General features: G+C 32.7%; 1 protein-coding gene across 2 annotated transcripts; it reads left to right on the top strand.

Moving 5' to 3' along the window:
* Window positions 1-1,580: 1,580 nt before the first annotated feature.
* On the top strand, window positions 1,581-17,124 carry LOC133184304 (neuronal acetylcholine receptor subunit alpha-10-like). Of its 2 annotated transcripts, none has more exons than XM_061319319.1 (8): window positions 1,581-1,733; window positions 1,803-2,031; window positions 10,661-10,854; window positions 13,274-13,383; window positions 13,652-14,112; window positions 14,296-14,382; window positions 14,703-14,818; window positions 15,819-17,124. In XM_061319319.1, the coding sequence occupies exons 2-8, from the start codon at window positions 1,977-1,979 to the stop codon at window positions 16,314-16,316; spliced, it is 1,521 nt and encodes a 506-aa protein (XP_061175303.1). In that variant the 5' UTR covers window positions 1,581-1,733; window positions 1,803-1,976; the 3' UTR covers window positions 16,317-17,124. The 2 variants fall into 2 exon arrangements, with proteins under 2 accessions (XP_061175303.1, XP_061175302.1); XM_061319318.1 differs by lacking the exon at window positions 1,581-1,733 and adding an exon at window positions 7,289-7,378 and having other exon boundaries at window positions 1,951-2,031.
* The last annotated feature ends 8,477 nt before the right edge of the window (window positions 17,125-25,601 follow it).

Genomic DNA, 25,601 nt, shown 5'->3' with positions numbered 1-25,601 from the left:
TACAGCGCTCCAAAGGACATGTTAAGAAAAAGTACCTAGGTAAATGTACAACAAGTTATTGTGAAGCAATGCCCCTTGTGCTGTATTTCACTGTGTGTCTGTCCAAGAAACCGACTACGCACAGTTTTTAAACCTTCGTATACAATGAGCACAATCTTTTCGCAAGATAAGTCACTTTTCTCTGTCTTGCTGGTATGTGGAATTCACTGCTGTGTTTATTTATAAAAATATATAAATAATCAATGAAAGTTTAAAAAAAATATAAATAACGCAATATACCTTTAAATCAGTTTTCGAGTATAATAATGCAAAAGATATGAGGGGGAAAAATCAGATGAAAAAATCATCCAAATTGAAAGAATTAGTTTTATTTATTCCAGACCAGCCTGTAAGAAACTGACATTACATTAATAAATCTCCACAAATGTTTCCTTCATGAAAGGGGGAAGTCATGACGACATTTTGAAACAAATTTTCAAAAGTCTATCTCAACACTTGCAGTTGTATATCAATCATAGTATCTCTCATCCTCTCTCTTTGGTCCATTTCCAAGTCTCTTGATGTCTGTTTTCTCTGGAACTGCTTCCTATAAATTATTTCTAGTTGCTTTTAAATCATTCTCTATGAAGTCAGGTTACTCTGACTTCAGAACAAAGTCTTAATCTCATGAATATACGATAGGTCAGTGGCATGAACATCGTTGACCACGATTGAAATAATGGCTATCGCAACCAAGTATATACGTATTAATATTGTATATTTCGACCAAATTCCCTGGGTTCTCATATATGCCATCGTAAAGCAAGAGTACAAAAGGCAAGATTCTCTTAGATTTCGTAACAAAACTTTCTCAACATCTCAAGAAGTGAGGATTACACGCTCAATAGTTGATTCAGCTATATCTATAATACACTTAGGATACTTAAGTATTTATAACAGTAATTTGATTTCGTTACGTGTTTGTATATCAAGGCGATGGAAAGTTCGTCTCACGTGTAACGAACCTCTCCCTAAAGGGAAGCATTTCTCGTCGATGGGAGCATAAACGTACGATCTACCTCTCGGTAAAGCTAAACATTGGTCGCTAGCAAAAAAAAAAACCTCCATCACTTTGTCCAATGCTTGAGATTGCACCCATTTACATTTCATTTTACTATTACGTTAATCCCTAATTTAAACCTTGTTTCTTTATTCCTACGATGTAAAATCTCAGTAAGTGTTAATATACCTTAGTTATTAAAATTTTATAGAATTTATGGATATCTTCCATTTAAATATTGTACTTGCTTAAAAAAAAATATTGTGTTTATTAAAGGCAAAATCATGTAAGCTTTCATATAATTTTTAGAACAGAAGTTCAAAATACTTTTGAAGTGCAAATTTTCAAGTTCTTTAAAAATCACTGTGTTCCATTTTATTTAGAAATCTGAAGTATTAATGCATATTTATAGAACCGCTTCTAGTCTTCAAATGGGTAATGTACATGCTTTAATTGAATTTGAAAAGACGATATGCGAACAATTACGTGATGAAATGGAATGTTTAAATAACATTTCCGTCAAAAGTTTACATTTTCTCCTCTCCATCTGAAATCATCGACAGTTGCTTAGTATTTAAAATCCAATACAGACAGTGACAGCAAGCACGCAGGATCATCTGCAGGAAGAAAAAAAAAACTTGGATAATTTAACGTTCCAACATAGAAAGCTCGCATGACAAGCTTTTCTGAATAAGTATGTATTCTTTCATTGTATTTTTCTCAATTTTCACACATCAATCAAACACCGTTGTGCAATTTGCAGGCCCTCATCCATGAAGCTGAATGCCCAAAGGACGTGACTGGCTTTAGTAGGATTTACCAATAGCAGGATCTGTAATCCCTCGCGCGCTGCCCAGGCGATGATACACTGTTCATTTCATTTACGGCAATTCACGTGCACGGAGTATTTGGATGGGTCGTATTCATATCGTATAATATGCAGAGAGGATTCTGGACATTATTTACTTCGTTGGTTGTAGCAGGTATTTTAGGTGAGTGAATTTAACTTGGTGAATTGCTTTTTGCAACTGTCATATACTCATCCAGATCAATATTGTTACATATCTCTATGTTCAAAGGTTGTTAATGTACTGAACGTATTGGGAAGAAATCAATCTGTTGAATTATTCTTTCAAGTGTTTACTTGAAAGATATGAAACGTAATCGTAAATAATAGATAAGAGGAAAAAAATTACATCCTTTTACTTGTATAATGCTGGAAGAATTCTCTAATATTGAAAACATTTCTTTTGCGACACTTCGAATTCCATTATTCATTTCTCTGCATGGAGGAATATGACGAAGTAAAAATTAAATTAATGCTAAAAATTATGAATTTCAAATTAGTTGTTATTTAAACTCCCCAATAGTTATCAAATGTGCAGCTCAATCTAGGAACTAAGATGTACATTTGTAAAGCCATTGGGAGGTTTTTTAAAGATTGTATTTAACGGCAAATATTTAAATAACAGATTTTTGCTGCCTTTTTAATTGGATTTGTGATCAAAATAGGATGTGCTATTGTAAGATTTACAGATGTCAAACATCGAGATCAACGCGTAAACATTGTGAAGAATGGATCAATTCAGTTTTAGAAATTGTATATCAATTGCCTGTTGATTGTATACTTAACTCTTTTTATGACCGCTTAAGGACCTAAACTGGTAAATGCAATTCCTTACAATTTTCCGTGTAAATAATAATCTGTCATAAGTTCAAAACTTCTTCTCGAACACACCGCTGTCAATAACATTTAGCGTACAATAACTGTTTCTTTCACCTTTTAATCCAATATTGTCCTATTGGGTGTAATTAAAGTGGCGGTAGGGATTTATTTTGCAAGTATTAAATTGCAATGACTTCTTTCCTTGTGCAACAATAATGTAAGTATTACACGTTTAAAATGCAGTGATTAGTTTAGATTTTCTAAACTTGGCCCATAGGATTGCATTGTATTCCATTGAAGTGTAAGCTAATTCCTCGATTTGTCTCAGTAGCTTCCAGAGATAAGGAAACGGCTATTGCAGAAAGTCTCATTTTGTTCTTTGGTGAACTCTTTTTATTAAAAAATTCACCCCTCTGCTCACTGGGAATCGATTGATGATAATACCATTATGATGTTCTATTGAAATAATATCGCGAATATCGTCCTTTGATGGCTTCCTTACAAGTTCAAGTTCAAGTTCTTTATTTCTTTGCGTCATACGACACATCAGATTACATATATAAACATATATACAATATTGTAAAATATAACAATATGAGAGTGAGCGTAATCAATAAATAGCAAGTAAACTATGTAGGACGTGTTTTCTAACAGGCAACTGTAATTATGAAATACTTAAAAATTTACAAATGTTTCATTCTTCTAGTGGAAGCTTGATATAAATATTTTCCAAGGTTACAAAGTTCCTTTATATTTTGTACACTTAGAAGTTGAATTAATTTCCAAACACTGGATTTCTTATAATAATACTTTTTCAAATACTTAGATCTAAGGTCATGATAAAAAGGACATTGTAAAATAAAATGAAATTCGTCTTCGATAACATTCAAAGAGCACATTTTACATAATCTGTTTTTTCTAATTTCATTAACATATCTACCAGTTTCAACATTTAGATTATGTGCAGATAGTCTAATTCTAGCAATTTGTATTTTGTACATATAATTAATAGGTTTACGCAAGTAATATTGTATACCAAAATTATCAACCAAATGTTGGTATAGCGGGCTACGGGCATTGCTACAAATATTAGAAATCATAGTATGATTATTCACCTCAAGGAATCTTTGTTTTACTAACATGTAAGTATTATCATTGAAATCTGCATCAAATATATAGCCAAGTCCCAGTTTATGAAGTTCATTTTGAATATCTCTGATCCAACTATCATTATTCCTTACTCTTTCTTCCAAGCATGATTTTAGTAGAATATTTTGTGTCCCCTTTAGTTTCAAAAAATATTTTATAATTTTCAATTTTCTAGATTCCCTCATAGGCATTCTTCCAAGTTCGAAATACACAAGATTGTTACAGGCACTTTTTTTTAAACGAAGTAACTTTTTACAAAAGAGACTTTGTATTTTTTCTACATCTGGAGCTTTATGAAATCCCCACACCTCTGCTCCATAATTAAGAATACTACATACATACATTTCAAAAAGTGATATTTGAGTTTCGACATTAAAATCAAAGTTGCAGAATTTTTTGTTCAACGCATAAAATGCTTTTCTTCCCTGTTCAGCTACGTGCTTTTGAGTTATATTAAATTTACCATTATAATTGAAACACATTCCTAGATAACTGAATCTATCTACTATTTCAAGTTCTTTTCCATTGTAAACCCATTTTTCTTCATTTCGTAAACTTTTACCATTTCTAAAAACTAAAATTTTGGTTTTATCTGTATTAACTTCAAGACCCCATTTCTTATTATAAGTACTTAATTCATTCAATAATGTTTGAAGTGACATTGGTGAGTCTGCAATAAGTACCATATCATCTGCATACATCAATAAAAAAATGGAAATTAACTGCAGTTCAACATAAGGACAATTGTTTTCTAAAAAATGCATCTCACAATCATTAACATATAATGAAAACAATAGAGGTGATAAAACCTCCCCCTGCAGTAAGCCCACATTATTTTCAAAATACTCCGACAGCATACCATTGAACTTCACACATGATTTCACACTAGCATATAATGATTTAATAATATTGAACATTTTGCCTGTTATACCTTGTTTAACTAATTTACACCACATTTTAGCTCTATCAATTAGATCAAATGCTTTTCGATAATCTATAAAACAGCAATATAGTCGGCCACCCTTTTTCTGCAAAAATTTATTAACTAATGTTTGTAGTACAAATATTGCATCAACCGTACTATTTCCAGGTTTAAATCCAAACTGCGCGTCTGTAATAACATTATTCAAACTATCCCATTCTAGCAGCCTAGCATTTAAAATGGAAGTGAATAGCTTACCTAAACAACTAATTAAAGTAATGCCTCTATAATTATTTGCATCATTACGATCACCCTTTTTAAAAACTGGTATTATACAACCCTTAGACCATTCACTAGGAAAAAACCCTGAATTAAATATTGAGTTGAAAAGTTTTGTTATGATGGGTAATAATGAAAGTGGCGGTAGGGATTTATTTTGCAAGTATTAAATTGCAATGACTTCTTTCCTTGTGCAACAATAATGTAAGTATTACACGTTTAAAATGCAGTGATTAGTTTAGATTTTCTAAACTTGGCCCATAGGATTGCATTGTATTCCATTGAAGTGTAAGCTAATTCCTCGATTTGTCTCAGTAGCTTCCAGAGATAAGGAAACGGCTATTGCAGAAAGTCTCATTTTGTTCTTTGGTGAACTCTTTTTATTAAAAAATTCACCCCTCTGCTCACTGGGAATCGATTGATGATAATACCATTATGATGTTCTATTGAAATAATATCGCGAATATCGTCCTTTGATGGCTTCCTTACAAAGTGGAAATGTTTTGCAAGATAGAAGGGGTGACAAAAATATTTCATATTTATTTGTAAGGAGATAAATTGTTCTTGTACTCGTGGCTTTTTTAATCGTGGGTTTTTACTGTAACATGGATATTACCTGATTTACGACTTTGCATTTTTAGAAGAGTTCAATAATGGACATATCTGAAGAACTTGTTATAGTCATAACTATTTTTTGGCAAGATTTTAAAAAGATTTTTCTCACAAGTAGGCGATTTTAATTATCACGGAGTTTTTTTTCTTCTGAAAATGTGATTCAATAGTACAGTTAACAATGGGTGAGTGCAATTGAAAACCCATCCAGATGCGTTACGACCTGTTTTCAAACCCTTTTTTCAAAAGTAAGATAAAGGCTAGAATACAATATTTAATTTCATAAACAATAAATTCTGTCCAAAATTTCAATATGTAAGAATCTGAAAAAAAATAGTTAGAAAGGTAAGACGTTTTGTTTCTTGTAATTCGTACATGTATAAGGGTCTTTTATTTTAAGAATTTGATCGAAATAACTGCTCTTTGTATAATTTATGTTTAAGAAAGAAAATAAAGTCGAAGATAATGCGTTAACAAGTATTTTACTGCATACATATTAACTACTTATATTCTGGACAAATGTTTCTTCTTACCAAAGAAAGGGTATTGACGTCATCAAATTAAGGATAACAAAATTCACTCTTTGTGTGTTTATTTTCCTTATCTTCTTAAAAACTTCCGATAACTAGAATATAATCTTGTTAATTAAACTGGTAAAATTTGATCAAGTCTCTAGGACATATATCTACTTAGATTTTAAAACATATCTTCATATTCTATTCCCAACTTTAAGTTGAGCATCTAAAATATATAAGTAAGTTTCAGTTATATTATCTCAATCTGGGTTTTTTTTTGTCTATCATAGCGAAATTAAATTGCCACTCTTAATGATACGGTAATATCGAGCGGTTTGCTTTCCATAAATTGATAATAAAAATACTGAAAATATCATTTTGAATCGGTGAAATTGATAAGCATTGGCTACTTCTTGAATGTCTACATTGCGTTAAACATATATTGGCTAACTTAACAACCTGGAGAGAACTTTTATCAAAGTAAACATATGTCTGGGCTTAGTAATTTTTTTTCAATAACGCTCAAGAGAAAATAGTAAGTTTCTGTGTATTTAATTAAAGAAGAGAAAAAAAGCTTTTAAGCCAAATAACAAGGTGAATGTATGGTGAAGATTCGATTTACAGCGGATTCCAAGTCTTGGACTGTTTAAATTCTGTGTTACCCCTTCATCATCTTAGATTGTATTTTGCCGCAGCCCTTATCCTTTTAATAAGATAGGTGGAGATTTTTATCTGTTGGATGGCGAAGGATAGATTACGCTGTTTTTGATCACCTGAATTTGCATCAATACCTGTGGCTTTATACAGGTTCATTGAAAGTACAGAAAACGTTCAACTTCTCAAAAACTGTCACTGGGTTATGATCTCAGTTTAACTATGTTTCCATTCCTCTGCATTCTGTTTTCATAATGATAGATATAGCATTGAAAATGCTGCACAGATATAATGTGCTTTGGCATTTTCAAAGAGTGATTACAGTATTCAAACATTCATGTTCACATGTCCTTGTCCAATGCATGTATCAATTGTTCTGTAATTTCATTGATTAATTAAAGCTTTTGATCATGACGTCATTTAATGTAATATAACTCTATATGTCAAAACAGATAGACACTAGTCGCTCTACAAGATGGATTGGTTGCTGCTTGTTATACATTTGACGACGATTTTGACGTGGCAAAATTGTCACGCAGGAGGTAGGAGTCCGGCAGAAGACGAGGTTGCATGTTTGTTGTCTGTCCCAGCTGATTGTTCTTCAAAAGCCTTCAAATTAGGACTCTAAATTAATATAGCCATCACGCAGATTAATGTCACTTCAGTAGAGTAATTGATAGAAAAGAACAGTAAAATCTAGTTAATTAAATTAACTAAAAACAATACCCCTTTTTTCTCGAGAGAGGGAGTAAACATTCACTGCACAGGATTAATACGATTAATTAGTCACAAATCTCCTTTTGTTGTTTGCATGGTTTAATTTCATTTCACCATACTGAAGTATAACCTTAGTTGTATTTTCAGAAATTATGTCAACTTAGAAATGAAGTGTTTACAATGCAGTACATAGTAAATATATAATAGTATAATATATACTATATATTCATATAATAGTAAATAAATAGTTGTAGATATAAATAGATTTTAACAATTTTTTTTCTCCATTCAACAATCTCTGAAATTATTGTAGTGCATTAATTAGTTTTACTATAATATTGTCATTATAATTTACAGCTCGCCCAGAATGTTTATTTGAAGACCAACAATTCATTTCATAGCAGCGATTCATGGTTTCCAATGCATAGAATATTTTTGCTTAAAGTATGACGAATAGCTGTTTTTGATTAGAAATGCTACTCTTTTTATTAGTGCGCACTATACAGTTTATTTGAGGAGTAAGACAGCATCTAAGAATCTTATAAGTACTTGTGAAAATATTATTTTTTTTCGCGATGTTTTAATGGGCTGAATTTATTTATTTTATGGAAATGACATATTTAATATTGGAAGTACTGGTATGCTTCATCGATAAGAAAAGACATTGTGTATGATTTAAAATTCCAACGATTATATATATGTATACTTAACCCTTACAAAAGATTATTCATAAGGCATTATGACGTTATTTTCTCCTTTCACATACAATTCTTCTTTGCTAAAGACAGTGGTGAGGGTTAAAGCGTTTTCTATTTCTGCTACTAAAGATTTCTGCGACATCCATACATGTAAATGAATTATAGAGATGTCATTGCCCAATTCAAAACAAAACAAACATATATATATGAAAATATAGATGATTGACCGATTTCTGAGCTTGCATGAGGTTAATATCGAACAGTCATGGTTTAACCACAATCGATGTATATACAAACAGTCGATGTTTATGCATTTTTTTTTTTTTTTTGAGAAAGAGAACTCCCTTACTAAGTTTAAGCTAATTGTAAGAATTAAATTTGGAACAGCCTAGCAATACCAGTTTATATCACTTTAAAAGTATCTCGAAAATCTCCAAATGATTACATATATATTTATGTGGTATTTCTTTTCTTTAGATAAACTTCATGTGGAGCAAGAACTTAAAAAGTGATATAATTAACTAAATGAATTAATATAATATCAAAGTTCTCACAGAAAAAAAGGATAAATGAATGTGTTTTGAGCATCATATAGGTTGTAAGGTCTTTTATACAAAACAAAAACAAAACTACTACTAGTATACATTTTTAATTGTACAAAATCTATTAAATGTAAGATAATATTGAAAAAATATTACATAATAAGAATGGGTTTGTACGAGTTAAAAAAAAAGTAGTTACACTTTTAAAAGCCCAATATATACATAGTATACATCGTTAATAAATTTCAGAGTCCTGCACTCAGAACTAAAGCTTGCAACCTTTTCATTTATCGCTCTGTTTAGCAGAAAACTATTCAAACAAGTTCATAACTTTGAATGATTGATTGATTGAACTTTGTATGACATAATACCGAATTTTATTTTTCACCTGGAAAGGTGTCCTTTCAATTTATCATCTTTATCTTAAAAGCATTGGCTTAAAATTAAAAAAAAAACGAGCAACGCTTCAACTTATATAATCAGTACATATTTAGAAGAAAGAAAACTTAAAAAAAAAAAAAATAATATCCAAAAACATACGAAGGAATCCTGATCACAAAGCACTGGGAAAAAGTTCTCTTATGAATATTACATTTTCCTTTTAATATCTCCCATTGGTTTTTCAAAAGTAAATTATCAATTTGGCATGTTCATTACTCGTAGTCTCTTGTAATACTTTTTTAATTTAACCAATTTATTTATCCTTAACCCTGTGTCGTAAAAATAGAGATTTAAATAATGAAAATACATATATACATTAATAGATCTTCATGGATTTTTCTGTAATTTTTATTATGACCTTTCATTTACGATGCTCTGCATAGGAGAATATTCATACCTTTTCAGAATGGGTCACTGCAAAAAAAAAAAAAAAGATTTTAAAGTATTTTTGAAGTGATCTTTTTTAAAGAAACATCATTTGTTGGATTGATTGCATGTACCATTCGAGAATTTTTCAGTCATATGGAGAAGCCACCGTATGCCGGTGAAGAGCTTCAAATTTAGACCTATTTACGACACTTAGGGCAGTGAGGGTTTTTTATTGTGCCAAAGCCCTTTGTGACACGGGACCTCGGTTTTTAATCCGAAAGACCCGTGACTTTCACTTCTAGTGCCGGACGCTTGGCGAAGGAACAGTCACTACCTATGTTTACGTCCTAAACGTACGGCGAACGAGAATAGAACCCGGGCCTCCCGATCACGAAGCGAGCGCCCTACCACTAGGCTACCATTTGTTGGATAAAGTTTTACAAGAAGCAAATATAATCGGACAAGCGAAATCTATGTACCTGTGTGACTATAATTAATTTACCCCTTGAATGAAAGATAACCTGATAATATTGATTGGACCATGCTCCCACTGGTTCATCAGCTCACTATCAATTACTGAAATGTGACATAATGATCATAAAATCTTCTTTAATTAGTAATAAACAACCTGTTAGTAAATATTATAATTCCTGAATTATGTAATTATTTGCCAAAATCAATTCTAGGGCAGAATTATTTTGCCATGCTTATGCAATCTGTAACTATCCTAACCTTTTTACGAACCATTTAGAAGAGTTAGATATTTTCTTAGATGTACACATGAGTTTATTCCTTTGATTCTTTAGATGGAGAAACAAATAATGAGATTGTCATAAAAACATTTCGACTGACTTGCTTCCAATGACTTACATTCACTCTAATTTTTATAACTTTCTTCTGTACAATAAAAAGTCTTGCTAAAGGAGACCTTGTTCAAACAAACCAATTTGTATATAAACAAACATTGTTCACCTTCTTTGATAAATTACGGTTGGCCGCTATAAGCAAAATACATGACTCATGATATTAATGATATTGTATATTTAATATTTGCAAGATGTCGTCCAAATGTCCACCGAAAAACTCCTGATTAAGAAGCTGCTCACTGAGTACAAGGAACGTGGCATTATGGGAAGACCGGTAGAGCGTCATCATGAGATTCTTACGGTCAAGTTCGGACTGAGTCTGATACAGATTCTGGATCTAGATGAGAGAAATCAAGTACTCACCACCAACGTATGGGTCACTTACGTAAGTGTGCAACAAATATTTGTACGTGTTGCCAAGGCAAAAAAAAAAAACAACTTTGGATTGGAAGGGTATTATGACAACATAAACATACATTTATCATGACTGAACAAGTTTTTTCTTGATCAAAGGAATATCGACGAAATGCCTACAGAGAGTGGTTGTGTGAAACACATTTTGCAGATTTACTTATAAATTCCTTCAACACTTAGTTTGCTTTCAAAGGTGTAGAAGAAAGTAGCTGTACTCCTCCCAAGACTCCATGCGTTTTAAGAACACTACCTCTTGGTAATAAAGAGCTCTGTAAAATGCAGTATGAAGTTTTTGCAACATTATTGAAACCTTTAATTTCAAAAATGTTATTTCAACCTCTCTTTTTATGCTAATATTATGTCGGTTTTATTTTTGCAATACGTAAATTGTACGCCTTTCTAGTGATTTGAACAATTAGTGTAGAGCTGGTTTTTGATATTTTTATTATTTAAAACATTTTCCTTCCTTGAGCGATGAAGCTATTATCCATCGTGATCGCAGATTCAAATTCTTGGTCAATAAATACGTTTATTTTCCTGTTAATATTTCAATTTACACCCGTCCATTTCTAGAAAAACTATTGAATCGACAGTGTTCTAAATGTAGAATGTAGTGTTATGTCTCGAAATGGAGTTCCCTTACAAAAAATAACTAATATCGGAGCACCTCACTGGCTTTCTCAGTAACTATAAACCAGATACCTGATTATTGTGGTTACAATTTCAACATACTTAATGCTCGATATTAATAAGATTGCATCTCTAGCACAACAAGCCTCACTTAAATTTATCTGAGGGAGCAAATTACATGAACGGAGGCAATAAATTTTGATTTAGAAATATGAATGCAGACATTTATAAGAAATTCAAAAATACGAAACGCAATTGTCCAAGCTAATATTACACAACAAATACCCCCATACTATCCATAAAATATTATTGAATATAAAGCCGAACATTGTCAATTTTGTACTTGCAGCAACATGTGCACATTAATCAATTGGAAAACAGATGGCATACCCTGTTCAATTTCTTATTTAATTGCCTACTTAGCATATTTGACACTTCTGATGGATAGATAGCGTACCTTATACATGTAGATAGATATTGTGACACATCTGTGTAAAGAATGTTGCTAAACGTCTGAAAATATCATCTTTATCTCGATCCTCCTCTAAAACATTGTTCAAACCTATATCTTATCTTTAAATCATGCAGATTCGAACAAGCATCATCCATTTCATTTCTCTCTAATTGAATTTCTTCGACTTTTGCTGTAAACTATGTTGCTCGCGATCAAAAATAGCGCTTTGATCATGTTGTTGGGTTTCCACGTCTATCATTTTATTAGTGTCGAACTTCGAAAGAAGAGTATCATCAGACACTTTTTTGAAAACGTGCAGAACTAATTAAATCCCAAAAGATTTCAATTTAACACCACATTCAAGGGTTTATCAATAGAACTTCTTCGCCCTTTATTTAACTGTGTTGGACAATGTAGACATTCTGTATGGTAGTCTTATAACTCTTAGGATATTTGGGCGCGAAATGTTAAATATTTGAATAAGACATAGCAAAATATATTCAATTTAAGAACCAATTTGATATTATATATATATATATATATATACATGTATATATATATATATACATGTATATATATATATATATATATATATATATATATATATATATATATATATATATATATATATATATATATATATATATATATATATATATATATATTCCAATGGACATTCGGATTCATATTAAGGAAAAGCTGTAAAAGAAATTCTTAATGGACGAAAATTCTACTATAAAGAGCAGAATGTCTGACTTGAGAAGTGCCGTGTTATTGAATTGTGTTTGTGATCAAACATAAAAAAAATTATTAACTCCTCGCAACGAAGTTAGGGTGATATAGTAAGGCGCTTGTGTGTGTGTGTGTGTGTGTGTGTGTGTGTGTGTGAGAGTGTGTGTGCCTAATGGAAGTTACGCATCTAATAATTTATATGGGGATCGATGTGCTGTATTGCGGGATACTTGTTAAAAATTGAATTTTGTGCTATGCTTTCTCAGAAATACATGTAATTGCGAAAGTATTTTTGTAATGTTCTTTCAGGATGCAAGCTTTATTAAAACAGAAGGGTTGATTGTGACAAGAGAGTTTGTTTACCATTTAATATTTAGTTTAAAAATACCTCCTCCATCAAATAAATATGGTTTTTCATGTTAGTTTTGGGCATGCATTGATTGAGAAAAAAGATCATATCAAATATTAATTCAAAATGCCTCGATATTAGATGTTATGATGTCTTGATTTTCTTACAAAAAATGAAGAATTGCATGCATTGTCTCTAAACTTAACGTCTTTATCATTTTTACAGCAATGGAAGGATATTTATATGACCTGGAATCAATCTGAATATGACAACATTACGAAAATCAGAGTGCCTAAGGGAAGCATTTGGGAACCTGACATAAAATTGTACAACTAGTAAGTTTTCATGACGTAAACTGCAATCATAACTTTTTTTTGGAAAATCTTGTAATGGTTACATAATGTTATTACAGACTATCAGTTCTTTCTATTTCCAATGATTCTAAATTCTGCTCACAACATAATTTATCATAGTAGGCATTTTATATATGAAATGAACCAAGCATTTGATTTGTCGATTACATTTCCTGTTCAAACCTGGTTTGGAACTTGGTGTAAATGTGGTCGCCATTTACACGAAGTTAATTTGATTTCCAATTTTTAGCGCTGATGAGAGGATGGAGGAGAGGAGAGACGCCAATATGGTTATTGAAAGCGATGGAACTGTGCTATGGATTCCTCAAGCGATCTTCAAAAGTGTCTGTAAAATAGACATTATGTACTTCCCTTTTGATATGCAGACTTGTAAACTAAAATTCAGTACATGGAGTTATGATGGCGGACAAATTGATTTAAAGGAGCTGTACGGAGTCGAGACTGGTTTTGAATTGTCCGACTACGTGGAAAGCAACGAATGGAATGTACTCGGATCTGGCGTCGACAGAAACGTCATCACTTACGCATGCTGCCCGGATGCTCCTTACGTCGACATTACTTTCAATATTCGGATTAAACGAAAACCTGCATTTTATAATTACATTTTGATTCTTCCTTGTATTCTTCTGTCCTCTCTAACGTTGGTGCTGTTTTGGCTGCCACCAGAGTCACCTGCAAAAATGCAATTAGGTATAAGCAATAATATAGTGCAAATTCATATTTATATCGCTCCTTCAATTTCTCCTTGGTGTTTTGAATACTAACATGTTCTTTGTATATTTAAGCTCTCTTCCATACCAAGCATTTTGTTTTATCTCGCGTTGAGGGATGTTATTATGATTGATGAAGAAAATAATCTTGTTCTATTTCCAGGAATGAATATATTTGTCGCCTTTTTTGTGTTACTTCTTCTCCTCAACGAATCTACCCCTCCAGCGTCAGCTTCGATACCTTTAATCGGTACTGATAAGTTTACAACTCTTGTATCTTGTGAATTACCATGCATTTTATATTTTCATTATAATATGGCAAACATTTATCACTTTGAATTGCTTGCTGGTAAAATAAGACAAAAAACCAATTAAGTGTTTCATTCTAAATTTCTATCAAATAAGCTTTCCACTGAAATGAAACAAGATTTTTAATGTAATAAAGCATGCATTTTGTTCTAGAGAGTTATATGCATTGATAATAAATGTTACAATCATTGACCTTACATTTATTTTTTATAGATTTTGAATATTGATGTCTGTTAATATTTGATATGATTTTTTTCACAGGAGCTTACTACTGTCTGAACATGATTATGATTACTCTATCCACTTTCTTATCCGTCGTCATTGTAAATCTTTACTTCCGGGGGTCAAAGTCACGTGTCCCAAGGCCTATAAAAACGGTAAGTTTCGCGCTCTCCTAAAACTACACTTTTTTTTTTATCTGAGCATCTTTTTTGTCAAAAAAAATTAATGCACGTATGTATGCTTGTAAATTTTGCTCTACAGTCATAAATGAGTGAAAATTGAATACGAAAATGAGTATGTAGAAAAATAATTATTACAAGTGGATACAAATATTCTGTTTTTAAGATTGTTGGACATTTCTAAGTTTAGATTGATTTGCAATAGTTATAGACTGAAGATTGGTCTCTCATTGACCGATAGCTACTGCAGGTTCAATAATTATACACAAGCATACAAATGAGGCTGTTTGCTAGACTCATAAAATCGCAACCCATATTACAGAATAATACAAATTGCTTGCCCAGACTCATAAACTGGTCGGGTCACTTCCATTACTTCTAGACACCACAAAGCTTCAGATTGTGGTAATTGACCTTTTGATTCGTACTGATTTTGGCATGCTTATTTGGTTATACATATGTATATGGAAGTTGTTTATAATAATATGCCCTTCCCTAGCAAAACAAGCACTATTGTAAACTTATGCTCTATACCTCATGCGCGCGCTGATTACTCAAATTTAATAACTTGAATTTCACAGCATTTCAGTAGCTAGATTTTATTTTCTATGGAAAAAAAGTTTTGCCATGAAAAATCGAAAACTGACTCGGGTTAATTAAATGTACTATGAAAAAAATTAAAGAAATTTTAATTAAAATAGTAAATCATGACTAACCTTTATAAACTGAATTAAAATTTATTGATAAATTGTATTTGTTTGGCTTGCATGTACTTTTCAATAAGAGAAATATCAAATTTTCCACTCATTGTTTGTTTCATTCTTTTGGATGAGCAAAATGGCAGTTGATGAAAATTTCAATATAAACCCAGCTCAATAAGTAAAATATATTAAACATAAAAATGGTTTATCTTAATTTTAAAATTTTAAGTACATAGCAATTCCTCATGGTTTGGATTATTTTTTACGGTTTTCAGATAATGGTTGATTACATAGCAAGAATAATGTGTATGCACGAACAAGTAAAGACAAAAAAGAAAAGTGGACAAGAAAGCAATGGAATTGTAAGGGGAGGCAACCGAAGGGATAAGAATGGAAAGTACGACAAAGTCGGATATTATGAAATGCAAGCCGAAAATAGCTGGAAAGAACAACCAAATGGCTTACTGAATAACGAACACGCAAATTTCTGTGAACAGGACAAAACTGAGATGTCTACTAGCTTGTCTGGACACTTTGATACTATGTCCAGTGACGTGAAAGAAATCAAAACATATCTTAAGAAGATGATTGATAAAATCACCGACAAGGATGCAAAAGAGGTGATAGCTAGAGAATGGAGAATAGTTGCCCTTGTTCTGGATAGACTGTTCTTCTTTTTGTACTTTTTTGCTATCGTGATCTCCGTCTGTGCAGTGTTTAAGAATGCATTTTTTGATACAACCGACTATTCTAATCTGAAGCATAATCACTGATTTATTAACATGCTGACTTTTCATGATATGCTGTTTTACATGAAGTTGATTCGTCCAACTATCAAAATATGATGTGTATTATCTTCATAATTTATACATTTCGTCCAACAGATTGTGTTAATATGATTCTCATTAACTTTTTACCAAGGAAGAGTATTTTCAAAATACATGTATGTGAACTGTAGTAAAAAAAATCAGAAAGTTTGACAGTATCCAGTTTCAGTATGAATTATTTTCAAGACATGCCAAAAAAGTTTAGGTTTTCAATTGCAAGCTAAAACAATTCTTTAAGAGAATTCAATAATAGTTCACTAAACTTTCGCTGAGCATGACCAAAGCGTTCTACTTTTGTATAGAGAATCAGAAAAGACTAAATGTAACCTTTACTGTAATGACAGATATAGTCTTTTTAAGAGGATTGTACATCTGTCTGTAAATATTTTCTGTAATAGATGTGTACTGCTATTAGCAGATGTTCATAACAGCTCTTCCATGCAGTGTTCACACACTAAATAATTTGTTTTTGTTTAGCACCGAGTGTTAGATGCATTTTAATAAACGCAAGACATTTTCAATGCAATAATTACATGAATCGTTTTATACGCATGCTAGTAATTGTATAATTATTAGTGAGTCCGAATTTAATAGCACTAAACACATTAATCAAGAGCCATTATATTTTTTGTTCAGTACATGTTATGTGTTATATTGAGAATACATAATGTACATGTGCACTCATGTTATGGTTGATATATGAAATTGAATACAACATAAAAAAAATGTTGTTAATAAACAATATGAATCACTATTTCTTTATCATTTCTAGATAAATTGCCTTTGAGAAACTAAGTTGCAATGAGAGCTGTAGATGAAGTATAGTTGACAGCTTAGAATATATGACTTCTAAACATGCTTATTAAAAATATTCAGCAAGATTCGTTTTTAAGAAATAATCTGCTAAGCATACCGTGTTTTGAGGATTTTTCAAGGTGAATGAAATATGAAGATAACGAAGAGTAATCAAACTCAAAAATCCATTGAAACAATTCAAACCGTGAGCAGAGCAAACATGGACCTCTAAAAACATCAGAGGTGGGATCAGGTGCCATGGAGGAGTAAGCATCCCCTGGCAACCGGCCAAACCCGACGTGTACTCCTTGTCATGAACAGGCAAACTAAAAATTCCGTAGACAATTCAGAGTGAAAATAATTACTATACTTTACTTTACTATAGTAAATAAAAGTTTCCCCTCTAGTGATTCAATGTATTTTTACTATGGATTTCAGTTTGTTGTATTTTATGTTCAATAGTTCATACATGCATATTAAAATCTTTACATACATGCAGTTCATAAATGCATATAAAAGTATCAAAGTATTTACTTTGCAATATGGAAAGTCAAATTTAATGTTACGGTTCCCCATTTATTCCCGTTACTATGGGAAATAATTTCTGTGAAAATACACAGTACAAGTTAAACAATACTCCCTGCAACATATTGGACTATAAAACGACAAATTATATGTTTTATTCATTGTATGCTTTATTTATCATCAATTGTATATTTACCATGTTCATCATTGGGACGAGGTCGGTAATTAGCGTTACCCCGAAATTCCTCGACATCTTACATTCCCAAGTCACGCTTTAACTGTTTACGATTGCTTTTGTTTATGTTTACGAAGTTCATCAGCAATTTATTTATATAGAGAAAATGCAACAAAACTAAAGTTAATTATTTATTTGTATGTGGCGAGTATTGTCGTGGCAATATTCGTGGGTCGCCGAACAAATCAACACAACATTGGCAGACCCACTTGAGCATCAACAACAAATCAATCAATCATCAATCAAATTCAGCAATTATATAAAATGGACCATCCCGGGTAATCCGCGGACAGTTACTTAATCTTTACTACATACACAACCTACAATAATCATCTCAATACAAAATGCAGTTATTATAAAAGTTATCAAACCCAGTCACAAACAATACAGTTCCCATCAGCACAAAATTTTGACTCAGTGTTAACCATTATTCAACTTATTTCACATTAATAATACTTAGTTTAGATATCAGTTGACTTTAGTGTGCGCATACGCCAAATGGCTGCAAACAAGTCAAAGTTTGCAGTCACCCCACAAGGGAGCACCAAGTCAACTGACCCACGACAATACTCTACCCTCTTAGTTATTTCCTTCTGGATAGACTGTTCCTAATTTTAGCTGGAAGTATTCTAGACCCCCCTGAATTGTGTTAAGAAATACAGAATTTCCCAGGTCAGAAAGGTGAACACCATCTTTTAACAAAAAGGGAGGTATATCACGCAGGAGTTCTGGATATTTTATATAACAACCTCCCAAACTAAGGACATGCTTAGCGATAGCTCTATTGAAACGAACACGGGCTCTTTCCATTGCCTGATCATTTTGGGAGTACCTCCATTCTAACCTAGGAAGGACTTGAGACCATATATATAAATTTGGAATTTGGGAAGTGATGTACCAAGGCTTTCAAGTCATTTTTTGATTCATGTATTAGTTTACACAGATTTTTATCCCTCCTACCTAAATCATTTCCTCCACAATGAATCAGAATAAACTGTGGTTGCATTTCTATTCGCTTCAAACAAAACAATTTCATTTTTAAGTCAGTAATCTTTAGCCCAGAGTATCCTTGCCACCATATTCTCAGTCCTATTCTTTCCAGCCCTAGATTCAAGCCTCCTGGTCGGTTACGTGCTGCCGCAAATGCCCTCCGTATTATTGAAGAGCTTACACACCAAACTTGATATCTTTCTGTAATACTTAGTGGAGCTAAAATAGTGTCGATTTATATGTTAGAGGATTAACCCCTTATATTTACTATCTCAATATGCCATTAACAAATAATCCATTGCATATCAAACTTATTCTTTAACAAATTGAATTTACACCCATGAAATGTTTTTCATGACTTGCACACTGATAAACCTTTAGAAGAGTTTAACAAGTGGACATCGAATGTAAGACTTATACACTTGAGACTTCCATCTGCCTGCCTCCCTTATTATCTCTGAAGAACAACCCAATTCATATGCAGCAGTGGCTGCCCCTATTCTAAAGGAATGTGCTTTAAATTTCCCCCCAACCCCTATAACTTTTAAAGCTTTTTCCAGAATTGCAGTAAACTGATATCTAGTGATAGGCTTTCCCCCAAAATGACAAAACAATGGCCCTTTGATTTTGGGTCTAACAGCCAAATATTTAGACATGCATCCCACAGGACATATATTGTTGCCCACCCTTTGAATTCTTAGTGTAACACCTTTTCCATGTTGATCAGACTTTGATCGATGAATATTCAAGAGTAATGTCCTCTGGTCAGGTTCAATTTTGATATCAGAAACCTGAACAATGCTATGTACATCATTTCCTGTTGACAAAGCAAATTCTCCCACCCGTAGAAACCAAAAAAAAGGCTAATGTAAATGCCGCATTAAAAAGGTTTGATTCATAAGTATTATAACATACTGTGGGCACAACTTGCACATTTTTTGATAATAATGTGGGTGTAATGGGTAATCTTGTGTCTCGAGGGCTCTTAATCCTTTTCATACCTTCCAATAGCTTTATTACAATAAAATATTTTGTTTCATCCTGAAGATTCTTTAACTTACACTGAAAACTGATGGCAGCAACATATGACCTAGCTGTTGAATATGAATAGCCTGAACATGACAAGAATGCCACAAACTGCACTATATGATTTAATGATGGTGGCCAGATTTGTTCATAATTAAAAGAGTAACGAAACTTTTGAAATGATTCTAATCCAGTACCGTACGACAATTTTGTATTTGTGGACAAAGATGCCTCCAGTAATTTTTCTACTTCAAGCTGTAGATCATTCTCACAAATTCCTCTGGTATACTTTGTGGTGTCTCTTTTGCACTCGGTGCAAGGTCCCTGAAATGCCTCCACTGTTTACGAGAAATTGCATCTGCTATACTATTGAAAATACCTGGTATATGCTTAGCTTTAAAAATAACATTGTAATTCATTAATTTTAAAACAAAATATCTTACTAAATCCATTGTCCTTTTTGATTTGGAGGTTTGCTTATTAATAACACTAACCAGTGCAATGTTATCAATATGAAACAAAACTTTCTTGTTTTGAAGGCAATTTCCCCATATTTCTATTGATAATACAACAGGCACTAATTCTAAAAAAGTTATATCTCTCATTATATCTTGATCTTTCCTTTGCTCAGGCCATGCTAGAAAAGTCCAATTACCTTTAAAGTATGCACCACATCCCAAATTATTAGCACCTGCACTATCAGTAAAAAATTCTAAGACATTGGAATTTGTCCACTCAGACTCGGGAAAATATGATACACCATTAAAATTTTGTAAGAACTTTAACCACATCTCCAAGTCGCTTTTCGTGCCTGTTGAAATTCTAATAAAGTGATGAGGTTTAGACGCACCACTCATTGCATCATAAAATCTCCTATTAAATGCCCTGCTTGACCTAATTGCCCTACCAAAAAAATTAAGCATCCCTACTAAAGACTGTAAATCTCGAAGGGTAACCTTCTTTTTTCCTAACATGCCTTTAACCATATCTGTCAACATGATAACTTTGGTTTGTGGTATTCTTATAACCATTTCAATAGTGTCAATTTCTAATCCTAAATATGTAATTCTTGTAGTAGGGCCTGCAGTTTTATCCTCAGCTAATGGGACACCAATGTCAGTCGTAATACTTTTGAAATTTTCCATAAGCCGAATACACTCTGACGTTCCCCCTTTTCCAGCAAAAGTAAAGTCATTTAAGTAGTGATCTAAAGTTTCTAAACCAGTTTGAAATTTTGTTAACCAATGAAGGAATGTTGCAAATGTCTCCCATATCTTACAACTTATTGCACAGCCCATTGGTAAACATTTGTCTATGTAATAAAGCCCATCTACCGAGAACCCTCACAAATCAAAATCACCTGGATATATTGGTATTAATCTAAAAGCACTCTTAACATCAACTTTCGCTAAAAGAGCCCCTTTCCCTAACCCACAAATCATGTCTACCACCTTGTCAAATGACGAATAATTTACTGTACATAGCTCTGGATCAATGAAATCATTTTTACTATTTGATTCTGGGTATGACAAATGAGTAATCATTCTCCAACCCCCATCAGATTTTGGAATAATACCAACTGGTGACAAATGAAGATTTGATATAGGAAGTTGACTAAATGGTCCTAATACCCGACCTAACCCTATTTCATTTTGTATTTTTTCCATCAACTCGACGTGGTGATGCTGCGCTGATAGCAAGTTTTTAGAAGACACATGAACCCTTTGCCCCGAGTACTGGAGTTTAAAACCATTTAAAAATCCATCCTTTAAAAATTGGGTTGTATTTTGATCTGGATAATCGTTTAAATATTTCAATAATTGATCCACTTTAATAGGTGTTTTTCCTAGGTCCCATATTTTTCTGTGGTCTATATTGTTGGGGTCTTGTACTACTACTGGCACCTGGGGCTCGAAAGGGGGGTTGAAATCTGGGTATTCCAGGGGAAGGAAAGTGACCACTATGCTGGTTATAACCCGGATACGATTCCCCTTTTAGCGATTGAAATTGAGCTATATTTACTTGTTTCAAAGGACATGCGGAGATGGGGTGACCATTGTTACATTTAATGCACATATACAGATACCCACATCCCTGTTTGTTACAGAAGCCCCTGTAGTTGAAGTTAAAACATTTGTTGTGCAATATTTGCCCAGGTGAGGATTGGGTTGAGATGGCCTGTGGCGATGGGGCATGCATGAACATAAGCCAAAGTTCAGGATCTATAGCTGCCCAGGAAATTGATGGGTTAACACTTCGTCTTAATCTGAACTGTTCATCATACTTTTTCCATCCCATACCCATCCCTCTTGCAGCCCCTAACCTAATGTCGTGCATGTATTTAAACAGACCCTGCACTTCATCTTGATGGGCTGAAGCATAAATGCTACTATAAATCAAAAAAGCATCAGTCCATTTTTCAATCGTGTTAATATTAATTTTAGCTTTTGAACTTTCTTTGGTAACAAGCTCTCCTTTTTCATTGAAGTAAATTTTCTTCTCAGATGCCTCAGTAATAGATGTATTGTCCAAAAATAAACTTATATCAACATATTTAGAATTGACAATTTTATCTTTGATGTTCTGAGAAACATTGAACGACAACAAATTGTTGACAGACTCAACCATGTACGGTGCTTCATAATCAAGCACCACATTGTCACTCAGACTACCTGATGTCTCTGCGGTACTAGTTAGGCCATCCTGCAGAGTTTTTGTTGCTGTACTTTGTGGTTCAGCCTGGGGCAGATCTCTGGGCTTTTCCTTACTAGCTGTGCGCTTTCTCTTTGAAGTGCCTCTTGTCGAAGTCTGTGCAGTGGTTAATGCATCTTCACCTGCCGTCCTTCCTGTTCCACTCAGGCTCAGGATGGGGGTTTACTGACCTTGGATTCCCTTCAGTAGCACCAACCCTCACTGTTGTATTGCGTTTTCTTTTTGGCATTTCTCATGCAACATAAAAACTTACCAATTTATCACAAATTTAAACAGAATATATCCATATTTCTCGGATATGGATTGCGTCACCCAATTTCATACATTTCAATAACTAAATATTTCCAGAAATAAAATTAATCATAACTTCCGTGATATTCTTGATAAAAGATTACAAAATCAGTCAATTTTATATAATTTTTGAGGCACCTATTTTATCACGCTACCATATGCATGTGCTTATGCAGCAGACGACAATCCAAGACCATCCTTCATTTAAATATCAAAATTATTTTCAATAGATGATAAACTTGCATGAAATGTTATATAAAGTTGCAATATCAGTTACAATAACAATTTTTTTCCAGTCGATTACTTGTATTTTTACCAATTTATGCTCTTGATAGATCTGCGTCTGTTCACCATTCAGCAACCAGATTTAAAAGGGAGCCCAAACCCGATGTTAATAATGGAATCTCTGTACATCATTCATCAAACCCGACTTCTTTTCTCATAAAATAAATACATCTATTTTTGATAATTAAATAAATGCTAATATTTACATTTCCAATACATTTTCCTTAAGATTCTTTGCAATTTAGAAAACTGTTCATTTTCTCATGAACTACCATGGATGAGCATGAATATATCCATTGTTACTTCATACTACCGTACTTGACGTAAAAGCTATAGTGCAAACTGTTTTGCTTTAAAAATGACAGTTGAATTGTGGCAACTCATCAGAAAAATAATGTAAATATAAGGAATGAATTTAATTTTTGAAGATTCATGAGGTACATGAACTACCACGCTTCACGCCGGCATATTTATCATGAAGCGCTAACGCGCTTCATGAAATATGCCGGCGTGAAGCGTCGTAGTTCATGTCCTCATGAATCTTCAAAAATTAAATTCATTTCTTAAAAGTCCCAAATGTATCCATCAGTAATTATCCGCGCCCTAGGGTGCGTGTTTTCTTTCGTCGATCCGATCATCATGGCAGCATATCAAAGCTTCTTTGCTCTGAAAAAGATGGCGGGTATTTTCTCTTTGTTGTGACGTCACGACAATCGAGCCCGATGCCTATATAAGCCAGCGCAGACCGATCGACTAGTCAGTTTGCAAGTTTGTAACTTCGGCCTTACAACTCGTATCGCCAGCATGTCTGGGAGCGAGAGCCGCTGGATAATTACTATTGAACATTAATTAATTAGTGGGAGCTGATGAATTTTGGGATAATATTTTATTTTTACTTTTAATAATTATATTGAATTGTTCTGTGTGAGAAAATTAGTGGGAGATGAAATAACTATCCCATAACTATCAATTGTATTGTGAAGGGACTCTCAGTATTTTGGGAAATACTTTTATACTTTTGTAAATTTATTTGTAATTCCCTAAAACTTAATTCTCCCATTTGAGAATATTTTATTCCCATTTCTAATTGGGAGAGCAATAATATTTCTACGGGAGCAAGAAATAGGGATAATCATTCAAAGAGATTAAATGCAACAAGTAATAATAAATTTTTATGAAAATGAGTACCGAAAAGAAACGTCGTATCGACGTCGAATTACATTCTTGCCGCGCGGTGATAGAAGATACCGAATGCTAAGTCTAATTTAATATTTTAAAAACTATTGCAAATATCCGAATGGAATTTTAAGACAAAAATCAAAATAGATTGAGGTATTAGTATAGCAGTTGTGATATTACTTCTAAATCAACCCTCGTGTAAGAATAAACGATTTACATGTATTTCAATAAAAGTTAATATGTCAGAGGATTGTCCAAAGTGCGTGGACAATGACGATTTGGCAAACAGAATGGTCCAAGATATATTTATTGTACACCAAAATATTTGTAATGAAAATCCAGGTCACAATATTTTGGTTTTGATTGTTTGAAATTAACATATTTGTAAAATTCGAGGTCTTAAAAGGTCGCAGATAGTGCGCATGTCCCAGGTTCAAAATGCCATAAATTTTTAGATAAAGTTATTAAATTAAAATGATTATTTTCTTTATAAAACAAGTCAATAAAAATAAAGCGACTGTCGTCATTTTCTGATATCTTTACTATCGCTTATTTGACAGATGATGAAATTATTGAAGATAAATTCGGAAGCAATATGTTTCAAAACTGACAGAAAAAGCGTCGTCGGTCATCCAAATGGCACAGCGTCCATTCATAAAATTATCTTATAAAAAGGTTGAAACGACACTAAAAACAAAATAATTTTTCACAGAACTAGGAATTATTAGTTCATTGATTTGAAATTGGAATATACAAATTTTCAACGGTATGTACAATTTGGGAGACACTAATCATAATTATTTGATGAAAATAGGATAGCTTTATTCATGACGTTATTATAAATCTAGCGTAACCTCGGACTGAGCAGTGCAGGCTGTGTATACGAAGTGTTTATACTAATGACGCTCGTAAGTTATCGTTAATTGTTTTGAATTTTCAAATTTTACTCAATTATGGTCTCTCTATAGATATTACCACAAACACTAATTGGTAGTGTGGCATAATGAAGAAAAAAAAGGTAAATTCACGAACATGTAATAAAAATTCAAAATCCATATTTTTGACGTAATCATGAAACTAGCTTTACGTAGATTAGGCCATGAGGCTTGCATGTACAAAGTATTTATACAAATAAAGTTTGTAAATTAGTGTGTATTGTTTTAATCAAAGCATGGTCTATATCGAAATATTAT

This window comes from Saccostrea echinata, unplaced genomic scaffold, assembly GCF_033153115.1.
Source record: "Saccostrea echinata isolate AGI-Se365-2 ecotype Australia unplaced genomic scaffold, CSIRO_AGI_Sech_v1 ptg000010l, whole genome shotgun sequence".
Taxonomy (NCBI): domain Eukaryota; kingdom Metazoa; phylum Mollusca; class Bivalvia; order Ostreida; family Ostreidae; genus Saccostrea; species Saccostrea echinata.
This window is presented reverse-complemented; position numbering and strand designations above follow the sequence as displayed.